Source organism: Phascolarctos cinereus, unplaced genomic scaffold (genome assembly GCF_003287225.1).
Source record: "Phascolarctos cinereus isolate Bilbo 61053 unplaced genomic scaffold, phaCin_HiC Scaffold_5;HRSCAF=322, whole genome shotgun sequence".
NCBI lineage: Eukaryota > Metazoa > Chordata > Mammalia > Diprotodontia > Phascolarctidae > Phascolarctos > Phascolarctos cinereus.
Genome location: NW_027555958.1, coordinates 30,586,620 through 30,604,966, shown reverse-complemented (window position 1 = coordinate 30,604,966; position 18,347 = coordinate 30,586,620). Strand labels below are relative to the sequence as shown.

Here is an 18,347-nt window from a genome sequence, read left to right as displayed (position 1 = left end):
TGTCCCTGGGAAATTGGTTCTTTGAAACCAAGTTGGGGTTTAGGCTGACTCCTATACATTTCATCTAATTAGACCTGGCTTATCATTCTAGTCTGTCACAATGGGGCAGGATCCTGATTCTGTCATTCAACATGTTTGATCGCCTCTCCTACTTCGTGCAGTCTACAATTCTGACAAGCATGCTCTCCACACCTTCATCAGAGATAAAAATGTTGAACAGTAGAAGGCTAAGTATAGATCTGCACAGCACATCCTCGAGACATCTGTCTCCCTCTAAGTGAGCAGCAGCAAGGTGACTGGGTTTACTCATCCAATCCGTTTCAAAAGCTACCAGCTTCCGTGTGTCTGCCCAGCATCCTGCTGGAAAATCAGTTTAACATCGGTTCTCCCTGAAGGAAATCTCAGCCCTCATACTAGTTGAGACGCTTTGATGTTTAAACCACTTCTTTGCTTATCTGAAGGTCACTTTTCTGGCAAAATGGCTATCCAGAACACAGCCAACAAGGACACAGGCCCATGAACTGCCACAACAGATGTCGCAAAACGCTGATCAGGGAGCTCCTGCTCTTTCCTCGCAGGAGAGCCCTTCCCAGAGCTGCACTACATTATTCGGAGGCCGGAATCGAGGTTTGAAATCTGTGTCCCTTATGCTGTCCACGGGAAGATGCTTTTAGTTTTTGCTGAAATCCAGACTACTAGACGTCATAAAATAAAGTCTGTCATGCCACAAAGAACGGAATTTGCTGGCATTAAAAATGTTTATTTACAAAAAGCAATAGTTAAAAGCATCCCTTACATTCTAGGTGACCACCTAATCTTGTCCATCCCTACTCCTGGAACTGTCTTCAGGTCCCCATTCCAAAACTACTCGTATTTTAGACAGGATTCTAACAAGTCTGTCTAAATTGTTTTCCCAGGTCAGTGCACATAAAAGCAGCAAATTAGTGGGAAGGGAACAGTTGCTTAGGCAGGCATGCTGGAACAGCAAGACGTGCCAGCTAAGAGAGGAAAAACGCTAATGGACATAAGAACTTAAAAAGGTCATAGCCGTCTGGGGTCAGACAGAGCAGAGGCAGGCAGATGTTTTCAGCAGTTACTTCATAGTTACGTCTCACTTATCAGAGGTCAGTTAGCAAGTAACCTCAATTATCAGAATCCAGCTGAGGGCCAGGATCATTGGAAGGCAAACAGCCCGGAGGGCACTGCTGTATTACCTGACAGTCCATTAATGGATGTGCATGAAGCTGACCTCCAGTCAGCCAGAGGAGAATGCACGTGGGAAAGATTTCTATCCCCAGTGACTGGTTCTGAATGAAGCCTGTCTCACATAAGTCAGAGAGAGGGCAGGGCCCACAGCTTCCCTCCATGGCCCATTCCCCTAGTGGGGGGGAGTGGAAAGACACAGCTGAGTGTAATTCCTAGAGACTCCAAATAATGCATTTTATTGGAAACGTCCCACTAATTTTGTCCCCTGGGGTGTCGAATAAGCATCAACTTGACTGATGGGAGTTTTGCCTCCTGTCCTCTTCTCTGGAGGTGCTAATGAGCTGAGAAAATGCTCAGAGGCAGGCAGGGCCAGTGCCCTGTCTGGGGGAACAGCCTCTGAAGGATTCCAAGTGGACTAGCCCACTTCTCAGCCAGTGATAGCTGACAATCCACAGGAAAAGTTGCTAAAAATTTTCCCTAAAAAAATCACACTCCAGTCAGAGATATCAGCTTTGCAAATTATTTGTGGATTCTCCCCAACAGGAGTGGGCTCAGGAACAGAAATGAGTGTCAGTTGGGTGTGTCTCTGATTGGGTTCCAAAAAACGTGATTTAGAAATCATCCTGCTTTTGGCTGATTCCCCCCCCCCCGCCTTCCATCAGAGCACAGAAGGGCAGGACATGATGTGCCAACAGTCAGGAGGCCAGGGGGAACTTCCTGGCTGTGACCCACTTGGGTCACACTCTGAGTCACTTCATCTCTCTGTAAAATGGGCATAAGGATATTTACCTACTTGTCTGTGAGGGAAGCATTTTGTAAAGCATAAGAGGCTGCATCAGAGGGGGCTATTGTAGTATGGATGGGAAAAGGTAGAAATGCTTGTGGAAAGCTGATGGAACACAGGAACCACCTCCCTTTAAGAAAGCTACATGAAAATGGGGACTTAATATAAAAAAGAAATTGAGAAAAGAGTGATTTCTTCACTTTTCCAAAGACAGTGGACCCTGTAGAAGCCGAGAGAGCGAGAGAGAGAGAGAGAGAGAGAGAGAGAGAGAGAGAGAGAGAGAGACACACACACACACACACACACACACACACACACACACACACAGAAGAGAGGAAGGAGGAGGAGAAGGAGAAGAGGGGGAGAGAGAGAGGAAGAGGGCAGGGTAGGAGGAGGGAAAGAGGTGGGCAGAGCCATAGCATGTTCAGAGAACTATGATTAAGGAAGAGCTATCTAAGAGTCTAAGAGAAGAGCAGTGGAAAGATGTAGGAGAGATGATTCTCACCTGAGGGGATCAGGAAAGCCTTTAGAGAGATAGGAGGAAGGGGAGGGGAGAGAGAAAACAGATTTTTGTCAAGCAAAGAGGGCCCCCAGGCTGGGCCTAGAGGATAGGCAGGGACAGGGGGTCATTCTAAGCACAGGAAATGGAATAAGCCAAGGCACTGAGATGGGGAACAGGGCAGGAAGAGAACGGAGAAGGTCAGTCCTTGGGTTTGGCTGGAATAAGTAAAGAAGAGCTGGAGATAAAGACCAAAACAAACCCTTGAAGGGCTTTAAATGTCAGGGTCAGGAATTTATACTTTCACCAACAATGGAGAGCCATGGAAAGTTTCTAAAGAAAGAAATGACATTATCAGAGAATATATTTAATTATATAATTTTATTATAGAATTATCAGGGCATAAATCATAATCATGACTATGAGTGTATCATAATCATATAATTATCAGAGAGGGGTCAAGATGGTGATAAGGCTACGTGGGATGTGGGAAGAGACAGGATTCAGAGGGACTGGTTGAGAAGTGATTTCAAGAGTTCAGGAGGTTCAGGTTGTGAGACGGGGCAGATGGGTGGGAGCAATAGTGTGGATGGAGAATCAACAAAACCTGGTAACTTTTGGCTGTGGGAGGTGAGGGAAAGGATGAGTGGGAGGTTTCCTTGGTACTGTGGAATGAATGCTGGCTTTGGAATCAGAAGACCTGGGTTTGAACTCTGGCCCTATTAATTGTTACCTGTCACTTCCCTCTTTTGGGACTCAGTTTTCTCATCTGCAAAATCAGTGGATAGGCCCAGATGGCCTCTGGGATCCCCTCAGGTTCTACCTCTCAGGCAGGTCAGAGAGGCAGCTTGATATGTGGGGTCACATCCTGCCTTGGGCATTTCTATAGCTGTGAGACCAGAGGCGAGTCATGAAGCCTGACTCAGCTTTGTCATCTGTAAAATGGGGCTAATACCACTGGCTACATCTGTCTCCCAGGGTTGTTGGGAAAACTGGATGAGCTGATATTGGCTATGTAGAGGCCTTGACAAACTTGAAAGTGGTACATCAAGTGCTGCTTGTCATCACTGGCATCCTCCCGACAAGCAAGCCCTCTACTGCCTGTAAGAAAAGATTCAATTGGTACAGATAGAGTTATACAGGCCTTAGAAGGCAGACATCGAAGGCAAAAACAGTGCCAAGACACAGTCCTCAAAGTGAGGATTCAAGCTACAGATCGCCTCCTTGGTCATGGGAAGGAAAGGGGAGTGATGGGAACCCTTGGGGAAATCCCATTGAGCTGGGGTGGCTTCTTGGAATCACAAAAGCCTGGAAAGCTTGTAGGAGCCTTCAAGAGAGGTGCCCAAAGACGTGACCTTCCCAAGGTCACTCTGCTGGTTGGCGGCAGCAAAGCCAGAGGGCCGTAGAGACCCTCGCTCTCAGCCTACCGCCTCCTGACACACGACGGAAGACACAGCGGGCTTAGCTTCGCCCCAAGCAAAGGGACTGGCTCTGCCCCTGAGACGACAACACTGCTTCAGAAATGTCACGGGCAGGACTTTTGCAAGTAGAACAACAAATGCCTGTGAGGTTCTTTGTCTAAGTCTCTCTCTTATTTAACACTTTAATCCTCCTCCTGCGTTCCTAATGACACAGCTGCTAATGAAATTCAATGAGAACCCTAAACCGGGAGGTGTTGGAGTGCCAGCGAAATAATAAAAAGGGATAAAACCAAGATTAGAAATATGGGCAGATTAAAACCAAATTAGATTTAATTAGAAAATGCAAGTGAATATACCCAAGGAAAAAAACCCCCCAAACCTCTGAAAGTCTACTGGGTGGATGCTGCTTAGAAAGCCGGGATGGCCCAGGAAGGCAAGAAAGGACTGAGAAGAGACAACGGGAGGCCAGGTGGGGGTGGGGTGGGGGCAGCCCAGGATGGAAAAGCCAAAGCTACTGAGCGCCTTAGTTCTGGATGCTTGTCTGGCTGGGAGGTGAGGTGCAGCCTCTGGTGCACCACCAAAGCCCATTCTGCCAGGTTAAAACCATTTTACAGATGAGGAAACTGAGGCTGACAGAGGCAGACCAACTTGCTTATGGTCACATATCTAGGCACATTTGAACCCAGATCTTAGTGTTCTACCTGCTAAACCATGTCAGCTCTACTCTAATTCTGGCAAAAAGTTTACTTCCCCTGGACACCAGCAAAGGAGACATCATTTACCTTCTAACAGTGCAGTATTGCTGCATTACTTTGCAGACCCCTCTGATCCCTTTCAAAGGATTTTTACAATGTCTCTAATTTCCTTTAAGACCCGGATCAAGTGGGCAGCTACGTGGCGCAGTGGATAGAGCACCAGCCCTGAATTCAGGAGGACCTGAGTTCAAATCTGGACTCAGACACATAACACTTACCTAGCTGTGTGACCCCGGGCAAGTCACTTAACCCCATAGCCCAGCCAAAAAAAAAAAAAAAAACCAGGATCAGGCGGCAGCCTGAAGCCCTTCTCGAGCTCCACCCAACCTGAGTTGCTATTTGTAGGACTGATATGCACATGGTACTAGCTAGGCTGGATCCAGTGCAGAGCAGAAGCTCTCAGAGGGCAGGGCTACTTCACTACTCTGGATGCCCAGGACTCAGCACACTGTATATGCTTAAGCAATTCTTGGTGATTGACGGATAGCCCATGTAAGCCTCACAAACACCCTGGGAGGCAGGTGGGAAGGAAAGACATTCTTTTCTCACTTTTATAGAAGGTAGAAAGGCCCTCTGCTAAGGTCAGAGTCAGTAGAAGGAAAAAGGTCTAGAGCTGCTAGATGCTAAATGCTCCTTCCGTCCTCCTCCCCTCCCATCTATCTTTCTTCCTTTCTCTCTTTTTCCCTTCCTCCCGCCCTCCCTCCCTCTCTCCCTCCTTTTCTTCCTTCTTCCCATTTTTCCTTCCTTTCCTTCTCTCTCCCTTCTTTCCACTTTCCTTCCCTTCCTTCCTCTCCCTCCTTCCCTTTCTTTCCTCCCTTCCTTTCTCTCTCCTTCCCTCCTCCCTTCCTCACTTCCTTCCCTTCTTCTCTTCCTTCCTTCCTTGAACTGAGCTCTTCCAGAATGCTTGGCTAACTCTTTCTGGGATGCTCCTTTAAGCTGACTTTCTTGTCACTCACTGCATTATAGATAAAGACCAAGATGGAAAAAAAAAGCCCTCTGGAATGTCCTGTTTATACCCACTTACCGGCCTCCTGGAGGGCAGTCACTCCCTGGGCATTACAGTGCAGCTGCAGCACGTGCCTCAGCATGGCCACCGCCCAGGTGCTGGGCCGGGGTGACTGCTCCATTGTCAAGGCTGCCTCCTGCTTGGAGGGCCCCTGACCCCACAGTGGGGAAGGCCAATAGGCTTCTCCCAGCTTCTTGCACAAGGCCACGACGCTCAGGCCACAGAGAAACTTGCGCTCTGGGCTGTGCCTTTCTGTGTGGGGCAAGAGGTGGAAGACGGCGTGGTAAGAACTTTGATAACTGCCATCCCTGTCACAGCCGGGAATTGGCATCCCAGACAGCCCCCGATTCTGGTCCCCTTTCCCCAGGCCGAGCTGGGCATCCAGTTTCTCCATCGGAGGCTGGCCTTCGGGTACAGAAACCGCTTCAGAATTCACAGCTCCCTGAAGTGTCTTTACGAGTTTGTCAACGAGCTCAAAGCCAGCTAGGAGGACTGTCCTTAGTGCCACGTGGCAAAAGACTCCCAGGGTGAGAAGCGTCCCGCCCAGGGAACACTCTGTCCTGTGATAGCGCTCCCAGGCCAGCTGCATACACTGCCGGCTGCAGTACTTGGCGTAGCTGCATCCCTGGCAGGGAACTGTGGCCATGGTGGGTTTCAAACAGCGGTGACAGCGGAGGTCCCCAGGGGCAGCTCCGCTGTCTCGCCCGGCTTCTGGGCCCAGCCGCTGCCACAGAGTCTCTCCAGGATTGAGGACGCTCACAAAAGCCTCCTCTTTCACTAGGAGCTCACCAGGAAGGATATCCTCAGTGGCGATCAGATGGCGGCCTCTGGAAGGGTCGCTGCACAAACTCACAGAGGATGCTGCGCCGGGAATCCGCTCGTTCTCGGCCTTCAGATGGACCTCCTTTGAGGCGGGTGCTGGACCCGTGGGATGAGCCTCCGCAGGGCCCTTGTCCTCCTGCCCCCTTGTTTTCAGATGGCGGAGCCTCCTCTGCAGGTCCTGGAGATGGGGAGTGCCGGTGCCAGCCTCCCGAGCTGCCACGTTCTGCTCCAGGTCACGGATGGCCAGGGCTGCCTCCTGTCGCCTGCCCAGGGCCACGAGGCACTTGGCCTTGCGCAGCATCAGCTTGGGCTGTAATCTTTCTGGGTACCCGTGCATTTGGGCTCTCCCAATGTCTTCAAGACAAATCTAAAATTAGAGAGGAAATGGGAATATGACTCCTGCTCTCTGGGGGGCCTCCTGCACCTCTACAAATGCTTTGGTTCTCCCTGCATTACAGAACCTGCCAGGACGATATAATGTGACCTTTGGATAAACATACATCACACGAGGGGTCCGTCTTACAGCAAACAAACGGTCCTTGCAACAAGTGTGGAGAAGCCCTGCTTAAGAAGCTGCATGGGCGTCCTGTCACCTCAAGAACAAATACCAAACTCCTCTGCTGGGCACAGTCCGGCTCCAGCCCCTCTCTCCAGGAGGATTACTCGATTCCCCCTTGGGCGCTGGCTGTTCTAGCCAGTACTGTTCCCTGTACAGGACACTCTGAATCTGGCTCCCTCGCAGGCCCAGGAAGCTCTCTGTCCTCATGTCTGAGAATCCCTCCTCCCTCCCGGTGGCCCAAGGTCCACCACCCCTCAGAGGCCTTCCCTGCCTCTTCCACCCTCCCCCTGCCCTGCCCTTGTTAGCCTGCTCTGCCCCACCAGGACTGATCTGTGTTGGGTTTGAATATACCCTCTGTTTACTGATCTATGAACAGGCTGTATCCTTCCAGTAGAACATAAGCTCCCTGAGAGCAGGGACAATTTCATTTTTGTGACTCTAGTATAGGATGAGGGTGGGGAATGGTAGGTGTTTAGTAAATGATTGTTGATTGATTCTCTCAACCACAAGAGTTAATTTCTGCCCAAAGCAGATTTAAAAAAAAAAATGAAACCCATGTGTGACAATCCTGTATGAGCTTATTTTTTATTTCTTAAAGTTGCTTGCTTCCCCTCTAAGCCTGGCTGCTCCCCCACTGAACCCACATTTGTAACAAAGAAAGACAGCTAAGCAGAGCTAACCTACAAAATAGCTGTCACAACCTACTACATCCGCCTGTCTTTCCAAATTGCCCATTCTGTTGGCTTTAGGAGAAGCTCCAATCACCTCCAAAAGTACATTGGCAAAACTTTGGAGAAATTATCTGTTACAGGGAAGGGAGCTCCCCTGAACTGCCATTCAGGTTGGACAACCTCTTGGCCACTTCGAGTGAATGTCCAGAACCCATCAGGTCAAAAAGACTCAAGGTATCTACATAACCCTGGACCCCCTATAACGAGGCCCCCAGTACCTGCCAAGCAGGTTCCTATAGCCAAGACTATGACAGAGGGTTGCTAACATCAAGGCTACTCCATCCTCCAGGGCCTGGCTCTGAGTGCCCAGACCAGCCATGTGCCGAGGGCAGCTCCTGTACAGCCCAGCTGGAAGCTATATGGGGCTGCCAGATTATTAGAACTGCAGCAAATACAGAGGACTAGAGATTTAAAGTTGGAAGGGAGATGGGCGGTCATCTGAAGGTCCTCAATCAACTGAGGCCCAGAGAGGTGAGGTCAGTTGGCTGGGGGCCACACCCCTCAATCCAGGGACACTGGCCTCTTGGTTGTTCCATGAAGAGGACCCTCCATCTCTTAGCTCTGGGCATTGTTTCTGGCTGTCTCCCATGCCTGTAATGCTCTTCCTTTTCTGCTCCAACTACTGACCTCTCTGGATTCCTTTAAGTTCCAACTAAAATCCTACCTCCTACAGGAAGCCTTCCCCAATTCCTTTTAATTCCAGTGCCCTCCCTCTGTTCATTATTTCCTATTTATCCTGAATAGAGATTGCTTTGTACAGCTTTTTGTATACTGTTTTCGTGTTGTCTTCCCCATTAGACTGTAAGTTCCTTGAGGGCAGGGACTATCTTTTGCCTCTTTTTATATCCCTAATGCTAAGCACAGTGCCTGGCATGTAGTAGGCTCTTAATTAATGTTTGTTGATTGATTGATTGATTGCTTCGAAGCAACGTCTTCCTGACCCGAGTCCCACACTCTATCCACGGCATCATGCCTTAGCAGATGCCTCAGAGAAGGCTCGGGATGCACCAGAGGCTTCTCATGTCATGCTAAAGGTCTCCAGGAGCTCGCCCCCTCACATGATGCTTTCCTCCTAGTGATCCCTTCTGGGAGGTAGGCCAGGTGTCAACAATCCCATTTACATGGGGTGACAGGGAGGCAGAGGTGATCTGACTCGCCCACAGTGCCCCACCATTGCTGCAGGCAGTATCTGCATCACGGTCTCCCACATTCAAATCCAGTGGCCCCCTCCCTCCAGGCCCCCACTACACTGTGCTGCTGCTCAGATACCAGAAGCCATGTTTGATTTTGTCTAGGCCTGGTCCCATGGGAACCCAAGACTAAAAGAGAGCTGCTTCCCTTTGATGGGAAATCCTTGTTTGATGAAGGAGTTGAGGAAATCTCAGACAAAGAAAGGCAGAAAGATCAGCGCCACTGAAGCTACAACCAAATCTCCAGAGTCTCACAAAGGTTCCACCTACTTCTCTTCTTTCCAGGCCAGGAAGGGTGGTGGGCAGAGCCGGGGCTGTGGGCTCTGAAAGCAGAGCTCCCATGGCCCCAGCCAAATGGAGCACCACGCACCCACGCAAGGAGGTCAGAAGAACACCCTCCCTGTCCTGCCCACAGAAGGTAACGCAGAGGGACCAGTCACCCTCCAAGAAGAATCCTGCAGCAGACTCTCTGTCCCCTTCCAAGTCTTCCCGCACGACTTGGGTTCCACAGCAGCCCCTCTTCCCAAAACCCCAGAGGCCACATGACAGATGCCTTCTTGCTGAAAACCGCAGGCTGCTCAGGATGAACCCTCCTGGAGAGAGACTCGGGGGGGCCCCCATTCCTTCAGGGGCTTTCCTGGCACTCTTGTCCTTGGAGAGCAGAGTTTACTGAAGCTCTTTTTGACTCCAGGGTGATAAAAGCCCTTCTCTGCCAACCACAGTAGGCATCTTGGTACTCACCTCATACTGAGCCTGATAGAAGAAGGCTGCAGAGCGATTGGCAAAACACAACGACATTTCCTGAGTGTTGGGTCTGGCATGGGAGGTTCCCTGCAGGAGTGATAAGGAGATGCCAGTGAACGGAAGGAACTTTATCAGGGGATCAAGACTGGAGTTCCAGGCCCACTACTACTTGTCAATGTGTACACCTGGGCAAAATCATTCTGAGGTGGGGATAACAACAGCAGCCCTGCCTAGTTGAAGAGCCTTGCTGTGGGATCCACCGATGTAAGAGGGTACAAGCACAGCTTTAGAGTGTAAGCCCCTTGAGGGCAGGGGATGTTTTTGCTTTTTCTTTGCATCTGCAGCACTTAGCACCGTGTCGGCATTTAGGAAGTGATCAATAAATGCTTGTGGAGTGACGGAAAATCAAAGCAGCGTAAACACATGCAAGGTACCAACACCATGATCAGCTCACTAGCTTTTGGAAGGTTGGGAAGGCTGTTTATGTCTCCATTTAATGTTTCCTTTTATTTTGTCTCCCTTTGTACATACATGTCACATATTTAGGCAGCATATTTATAAAGCGAAAGGGAGAGCGGACAGATAGCCAGACTAGGAGGCAGGAGAGACCTGGGTTTGACTCTTGACTCTGCCGTGTGACCATGGGTAAGTCACTTACATTTTCTAAGCCCATTTTCTCATCTGTAAAATGGGGGTAAATGACACTATAGTATCAATCTCATAGCACTGTTGGGAAGGATGACAAAATCGTGAAGTACTTTGGGAAGCTTCAAATGCTATGTTAACATCTGCCATTATTAGTGGGCCGACCCCTTGAAGCCGGTCATCCTCCCCGGCGCCCGTGGAATCGGGTTCGTTTCAATTCATGGTGATGTCTCCACATACGTGCCCAGTGACTGGCCAGGAAGCAGACTCTCAGCATTAGAGATTGCACCACCAGGGAGCCTGGCCCATTCAGGATTCACTTCTGGGTCTCTTTACCTCCATACAGAAACAGACAAGAGGACCCTCAAGGTAAGTCCCACAAAAACAGCACATGTGGTCTGAATCCAGATCAAAGCATATTTTTGTTACTTTCTTTATTTTTCTAGAGGGTTTTTTTGGTTTATGTTTTCTTTTACAACATGACTAATATGGTAATGTTTTGTATGACTGCACATGTATAACCTATATCGAATCGCTTGCTTTCTTAATGAGGGGGGTTGGGAGAGAGGAAGGCAGAGAATTTGAAATTCAAAGTTTTAAAAATGAACATTAAAAATTGTTTTTACACATAATTGGGGAAAAATAAATTATCAAATTAAAAAAAAAAGACCCCAACACATATGCACCCCTTGAAGAAACAGTGGGCAAGAGGGCTAGTCATCAAAAACTGTGAGGTTGGTATGGTTCCATGGAGGGCCCATCTGCTGGGGCAGTAGTGAAAATAATGCTCTGAGCAAGCAGGAAGATCTGTCAGTACAAACAGCCAATCAGAATCCCCGGCTCTTAGAGGGGCCATGGGAGCCACTCCCAAAAGAAGCTGTGTAGCTATGACAGACATGGGTGGCTTAAAGCAAAGTCAGCAGGCCTGCAGCTCAGTCAGGACGGAGACAGGGACAGTCAGCCCCTCTCCACAATTCTGGTGCACCGTCCTTCCCTGCTGCTAAAGGGACGGGGAGAGAGCTTCTCAGGGTGCTGTTCACTTTGGCGCATGGAGGGCTTCCACTTTCTGGTCCACATCTCAAGCTTACACTCTATCCACTAACTCCAAAGCCAGAAGATCCTCTTACAATCTGGAATCTCCTAGACCTTATACTCTTCCCTCACTTAGACAGGAGGTGAGGTGTGTTTCTCTTGTCTTGGGAGTCCTGGTAGGGTACACTGGCCAGAGGCAAGAGGCACGGAAGGTGAGGCACATTTTCCAGGGCCAGGATGTCCGAGTGGATCTGATCATTAGCCACTCAGGAAACATTGTGGGTCCTAGCTGTCTAGAGCACCGCATAGCTGTCTATGTTCCATCTGTTCACTCAGAGGACCTGTGCAGGACCAGCAAACTGGAATTTTTCACCAGTCAGTCCTTTTATAAGCTCCATGGGCATCCAGCATCTCTGTGTTGAAGCATGGAGGTGACCCTGGAGTCTCAACGGCTTTGCCAGTGAAGGGCAAGCTCCGGCAGGGGCCCAGGGACATCTGCTGTTTGAGCACCAGCCTCGCTAAGCTCAGAGCAGCTCCTCGCCAGGTGGGCCAGGGTGAGAAGGTTTCCTGCCATGGCAACTCCAAAGGCCATCAACTAAGTCATACGGGTTTCAATCTGTGCTCGTACCCCCAGGGCATGGAAGAGCACTGAAGGGCTAAAGTAAGTCCTCCATATAAAAATGGCCTATGATCCCCTGGGGCTGACAGACACGGACAGACAAGGCTTGGTGGGAGGCCCACACGGCCTGTAGCTGGGACCACGTACTCCAGCTAGATGTTTAAGAACACAGGGGCTTCTTAATGGAATGTAGGGCCCACAGTACAAGGTTCCCTTTGTTTCCTAAACATGGCCCAGGACAGTTCTGCCAAGGGTCCTCTCTTCCACCCAAACCTCTAATCACAGACCAAGTGTAAGAGACAACATTCACTGGTGCAGCTGTATGCCTGCAGAAGGCAGAGCTGTCCATCACATGTCTGTGGCACCTCCTGCTGGACCTGCCCTGCCCTGCCCCTCACCTGTGAGTACAGCATGGCAGCCGCCTTGTACGCCTTTTTCTGGAATGCCTTGTTCCCCTCTTCTTTATAAAAAAGGTAAGCGTTTGGATCCTTCTCCACTGAGTAACCTTCAGCCAGTCTTTGTAAAAAAGCCTCGTCTTCAGGTCTGCAAAAAGGAGAGAAGGCTCACATGGCTACAGGCCAGCACAAACCTTTGTTTGTAGGAGACCTGGTCCTGGGGAGGGGGCACTGGATAGGGAGCAAAGGGGCCCGGGAGGGCCGTGGTGGGGCTCTATGGTTTCCTGCCCATGGGACCAGGGTGAGTGCCTCCACTTACCGCTCTGGGCCTCGGCTTCTTCATCTGTGAAACAAGGGAGGTGGACAAGACGGCCTCTCAGGGCTTTCAGGGTCTAAATCTAAGACCCTCTAGCTCTATGAACACTCATCACTCACAGATGCAATGGCAGAAAGTGACGACATCAGTCTGCTTCCCATAAATGCCCAGCTGTGAGAACATCTGGACACGAGAGATCTGAGGTGGGAAAGAGCGTCTGTGGCAGCACACGATGCCGGAGGGGCTGCAGAAGCCTGCTGGCCAGGCGGTGCACCGACCTCTTCAGAAGCCAATGAACGCTCAGCAGTCCACTGGCCAGCCAGGGCACCGAGCAGAGAGAAAGAAAACACACGACATCCCTCACTCAGGGAATGTTTCCTGCCGGGGCCATGCAGCAGGGCCCCGGGAAGGAATGGCTCAACAGGAACCAATCAGCCACATGCTGATGAAGTGCGTACTGTGTGCCAGACACTGCACCAATGGATGGGAACACAGAGGAAGGCAAGAACCATGCCTGCCTTCGAGCGCTTGCATTCGAATGTGTGAGACAACGGGTCAATAATGAGGCCCACTCCACATACACATGGAGCAGACGGATGGTAGCCTTGGCGAGGACAGCTCTAGAACCTGTGTGGACCAGGAAAGGCTTCTGCAGACGGGGCAGCTGGATCGAGTTTTGAAGGTTAGTAAATGCTGGATTTAGAGTGTGTGGGCGACACAAAAGTGTAAGAAGACTAGGAGGGCAGGAAGGGGCCAGGATGTAAAGAGCTTTCAATCTGCTTAGCCAAAGGACTTTGTATTTGAACCTAGAAGCAAGAGGGAGCCACTAGTTTACAAGTGGGGAGGGGCATGGTCAGAGCTCACCCTGGCAGCTGTGTGGAGGGGAGACAGAAGGCTAGTGCAATAAGTCAGGCCAGAAGTGACGAGGCCCTGGGTTAGGTTGTGACGTGGGCGTGGAGGGGAGGCATGAAACATACAGGAGAGATTACGTCTCTGCTGACACATGGGAATGGAAGCAAGCAGAGGAGCTGAATCTCTGCAGTGACTAGAGAAATACAGAGAAGAGTTAGAACGTGTCCAGGCGGCCTCTAGGTAGCATCCTCTCCTTTGGACTGGTCACCTTCTAACCCATCCAGGGTCGTCATGTGGAGGCCGGATGACCGCTTATCAAGGACGGTAGAGGAGGGACAGTAAGGGCTCTTACAACCCCGAGATCGTCTGAAGTCGGGATGTGGTAACGCCAAGGAGAGGTCAAGCAGGGAAGCTGGAAAGCCGAGGGAGGGAAGACATACTTCTAGCGGACTGGGTCACACTGAGGGCTTCCTTCCACTACGATCATTATTCCTTTCAATCAGCATTTATTAAGCCCCTGCTATGTGTCAGGCACTGGGCAAACAAAGACAGAAACTGAAAGGGTCTTCTGCGGGGTAGGGCAGAAGAACAATATCTACACAGAAAAGCTGCTATTAAACCAATACAAAGCGATTTCTGAGAGCCCCCCAGCTGAGGGGATGAGGAAAGGCCTGTGGCAGAAGGGAGCACCTGAAGTCAATCTATGATGCAGAGGGAAGGAGGGCATTGGCCGGGTGTGTAGGACAGCCTATGCAAAGGAGACAGGAGATGGAACATTGGATTGAGTAGTTGGTTAGAATCTGTTATTGCTAATTAAAACACTTTATTGTTCAAGAACGGTTGCATGATGTTCAGTTTGCTTCTTCTGCTGGAATCTAACTTCCCAAAGGGCACAGGCCACAATGGGGGCTCTTCTGAGCGGCTCCCACCCCCTCCTGCCACAGGGGCTGATGCCAGGTCAGCCACCCCCTTGCTCCTTGCTGAGTGATTAGCAAAGCTCAGGATCCCTAGGGCTATGGCTCATTGGAAAATCGTGGACTTTGCAAACACACGTGTGCAGAGTCTAATGACCCTCAGAGTCACAGGCCTCTGAGGTTCCCTTTATGAGAACTCCAGGTATGGGGGAAGAGGACATGACAGCAGGGGTGAGTAAGGGGAGTGAAAGAGAAGAAATTAAGCCATTAACCCAGCTTTCCTACATAGCTGTAAAGTACCTAAGCACCCCTGCTTGCCCTCAGCACCAAAATCAGCAAGGCAGAGCACGGAATGGAGAGCAAGCCTCCTTCTTCCTTGACTTCTCTTCCCCCCAGTGCTCCAATGACCTTCAACGGTCCTAGTGGGAGATCCCACTGTGTCCCCCACCAGTCACCCCCCACCCCGCCATGGCCAGCTTCAACCCTGCCACACTGGAAGCAGGACAGCTTCTGGTCCAAGCAGGACCCATAGCCTGGCTGCCACGGTGGAGCCCTAGCTGACAGGTGGCCCGAGAGGCAGGGTGGGGGACGCGCTATGGGACTTGGGTCTGGAAGACCCAGGCTTAACCCACCTCTGAAGCCTATTAGTTATGTGGCCGTAGGTATGCCACTTTGCATTCCTTGACCTCAGTCTCTTCATCTGTAAAACGCAGAGGCTGGAATACTGATTTCAAGATGGCCAAGTCCTGACAGCCTGCTCCGGGCTTCAGGAGGGCTGCAACGTCACAGCTCTTTTCATACTAATATTAAGACACTGCCCTTTTTTTGGGGAGGGGTCTTCAATTTTTTAAGAGTACAAAGGGGTTTTGAGAACAAGAAGTCTGAGAAGAGCTGGGACAGATGAAAGATAAGGCTCCCTTTGATACAGAGTGAGGGACTTGGGCTAGTTGACCTCGGATATTGTTCAGTCCCACGCCTGACCTTTAAGGATAACCGGGGGAAGTTGAGACAAAGGCTCTGAATGTTGTCTGAGTGGGGATCGAGCTAACTATGAGAATGGGGTCATGGACTGTCATGTCCAAGAGCCTGAAAGGAAGCCTTCGTGCAAAGGATGATGCAGGCCTGGGGGCCGATCACTCTCTTCTAGGGCTGCCAGTGACTTACTGGAGTAGAGAAGAGCAAAGCAGAATGACCTCCTGCAGGGCGCCGGTAGAGAATGCTGCGCGGACAGACGGCTGGAGCTGCAGCCACCGCCTGCGCACGTGGGACTGCCACTCCTCCACAGGCAGGTCCATGCTACCGCAGAACTGTAAAGTGAGGAGGAAACGACCACGTCAGAATGTTGCTGCTCAGTCGTGTCTGACCCCTTGTGCCCTGGCGACTGTGGCACGTCCACACTGCCCATGGAGTTTTCTTGGCAAAGACACTGGAGTGGTTTGCCATTTTCTCCTCCAGTGGATTAAGGCAAACAGAGGTTAAGTAACTTGCCCAGGGTTATAAAGCAAATAGTGAGTGTCTGAGGCTGGATCTGAACTTAGCTCTTCCTGACTCCAGGCCCACTACTCGATTCACTGAGCCAGCTAACTTACTGATACCCTTCCTCAATACCCCAAGGACACATGACTTCGGTATGCAGCTTCCCTACCCCTCTGTAGCTGTAAGGCAGCCTGGCAAAAGAGAAGGTAGCTGAATCCAGGAAGACCCAAGTTCCAATCCTGCCTCTGACACTAAGCATGTGGCCATGGACAAGTCACTTCAAGTCCTGAAGCCTCAGTTTCCTCATCTGAAAATGGGCACAACACTCCCTGTAGCACCCTGCTTCATCAGCTGTCGTGAGGTAGCAGGGCTCTAAGCACTTTAAAGCACCAGGATGTCAGTCACTATCACGACAACACCATCCTGAGCTGTTGTGGGGAACGTGTGTCACTCAGCAGCTCTCTGAGCCGAACGAGGCTGGGCCTCTGCTGACTGCTGGCCCCGCCACGCTCGATGCCCGAGAAGCCTGACTTACAGCCACACTGTGACAGGATACCAGCGTGGGTGCCTCGCGCGAGGCTTCCTGGCATGAGGTCACCTACTATGTGCCTGAGTGCACAGGGTCAGGCACAGAGTAGGTGCTTAATGAACGTTGTTGATTGGGGATCCAGAGAAAAAAGCAGAACGATCTTTGCTCTGAGAGCTTAAAGTCTACAGGGAGTGGGAGGTTAGAAAATGCAGGCAGCTTCCTGAAGACAAATACACAAAGTATTTCGAGGGGGCACTGGCCGCTGGGGGAGTTAGTGGGAAGGAGAAAGGCACAGAGGGCAGTGACAGTATGCCAGGTCAAAGGCAATTGCAAAGAGGAGAGTCTGGCTGAAATGAAGAGCCACAACTCACCCCTGCTGTCCACGGAATCACAAAACCGCAGAAGGGAAAAGTCCCTCAAACGCCAGCGGACCTAACACAAGCCTGAACAGCAATCCCCTGCACAAGGCAGCCAGTGGTCAAGCAGCCCTGCCTGCAGACTTCCATCCACTTTGGCCTGGCTCTGTCATGAGGCTTTTCTTTTTGCTGTTCAGTGGTATCTGACTGCTCACGGCCCCATTTGGGGTCTTCTTGGCAAAGATACTGGAGTGGTTCACCATTTCCTCCTCTAGCTCATTTGACTGATGAGGAAACTGAGGCAAACAGGGTGAAGTGACTTGCCCAGGGTCACACAGCTAGTCAGTGTCTGAGGCCAGTTTTGGGCTTAGGTCTTCCTGACTTCAGGCACTCTATCCATTGCACCAACTAGCTGTCTGTTCTTTTATTAAGTCTAAATGTGTATCTCTGCAACTTACATGGTTTAATTCTGCCTTCTGGGGACAAGCATTCCCATTCTAGTCTTCCACATGACAGCCCTTACAGATGTGTGAAGACAGCCACCACATCCCTCTGCAGTCTGCTCTTTTCCAGGCTAAGTCTCTCCAGTTCCTTTGATTCTTGTATGGCCTAGTTCAGGGGTGGGGAACCTGTGGCCTCGAGGCTACATGTGGCCCTCTAGGTCCTCAAGTGTGACCCTTTGACTGAATCCAAGGGGGGGAAATCCCCCTAACCCTGACTGTTCCTTCCTCATCTCTGCCTCCTAGAACCTTTCTCCTCCTTTAAGATATAGCTCAGGCACTGCTTCCTACTCGAAGTGTCTTCTGGTTCTCCCAAATGCTAATAACCCTCCCTCCTAAACTACCTTGCATCTAATTTTTACACATATATATTTATTAATTTTTATTCGTGCTATATATCTATTTAGATGTACTTATCTCTCCATTGGATTGTAAGGTCATTGTGAGAAGGGAGTGTTTTACTCAGCCAGTCAACTAACATACAGGTTGGTCCTGATTAGTCTGAACAGGGAACCCTATGAAGCGGTCCCATTATTTAAATGTGCACTGCATATTTCTACTGGGTTGGAACAACGAACATAGTTAACACAATTATATCTCTGAACAGTGCCAATACATGTGACCATTCTGCAGGACTAATTGTTCACACCAATCACAACCTAGCTATTAAGTGCCTGCTACTGGCCAGGCACTACGAACTTCTTGCAAAAGGGGCCTTCAGGGGAGCTATGTACAAGGGGTAGACGTAGCAAAAGACTAACTTGGGCTCAGGGTACAAACAAATTTCCCAGCAGTCAGAGCCCAGAGACTGGGTTGCTTTCAGGAGTACTAGGTTCCTTCTCAATGCATGGCTTCAACCTGGCAGCAAGGATGGCTTTTGAGGTATGCTGTGGAGTGGAGGTACTTAACTCACGGTCTGTGAATATGTTTTAAAAATATTTGGATGGCTGCATTGCAGCACAACTGGTTTCCTTTGTAATCCCACGTACTTTATTT

General features: G+C 50.3%; 1 protein-coding gene across 4 annotated transcripts in view; it reads right to left on the bottom strand.

Moving 5' to 3' along the window:
* The window catches only part of SMYD4 (SET and MYND domain containing 4), a 29,285-nt gene that overhangs the window by 8,928 nt on the left and 2,010 nt on the right, over window positions 1-18,347 (bottom strand). For all 4 annotated transcript variants that reach the window (XR_002328290.2, XM_021006992.2, XM_021006991.2 and 1 more), the window contains exons 2-5: window positions 15,655-15,797; window positions 12,412-12,556; window positions 9,715-9,804; window positions 5,690-6,860 (exon numbers count right to left, since the gene is read on the bottom strand). Coding sequence is in view for 3 of the 4 variants with exons in the window: in XM_021006992.2 (XP_020862651.1) it covers window positions 5,690-6,860; window positions 9,715-9,804; window positions 12,412-12,556; window positions 15,655-15,785 (1,537 nt within the window). In the remaining variant the exon portion in view is untranslated. The remainder of the gene's footprint in view (window positions 1-5,689; window positions 6,861-9,714; window positions 9,805-12,411; window positions 12,557-15,654; window positions 15,798-18,347) is intronic.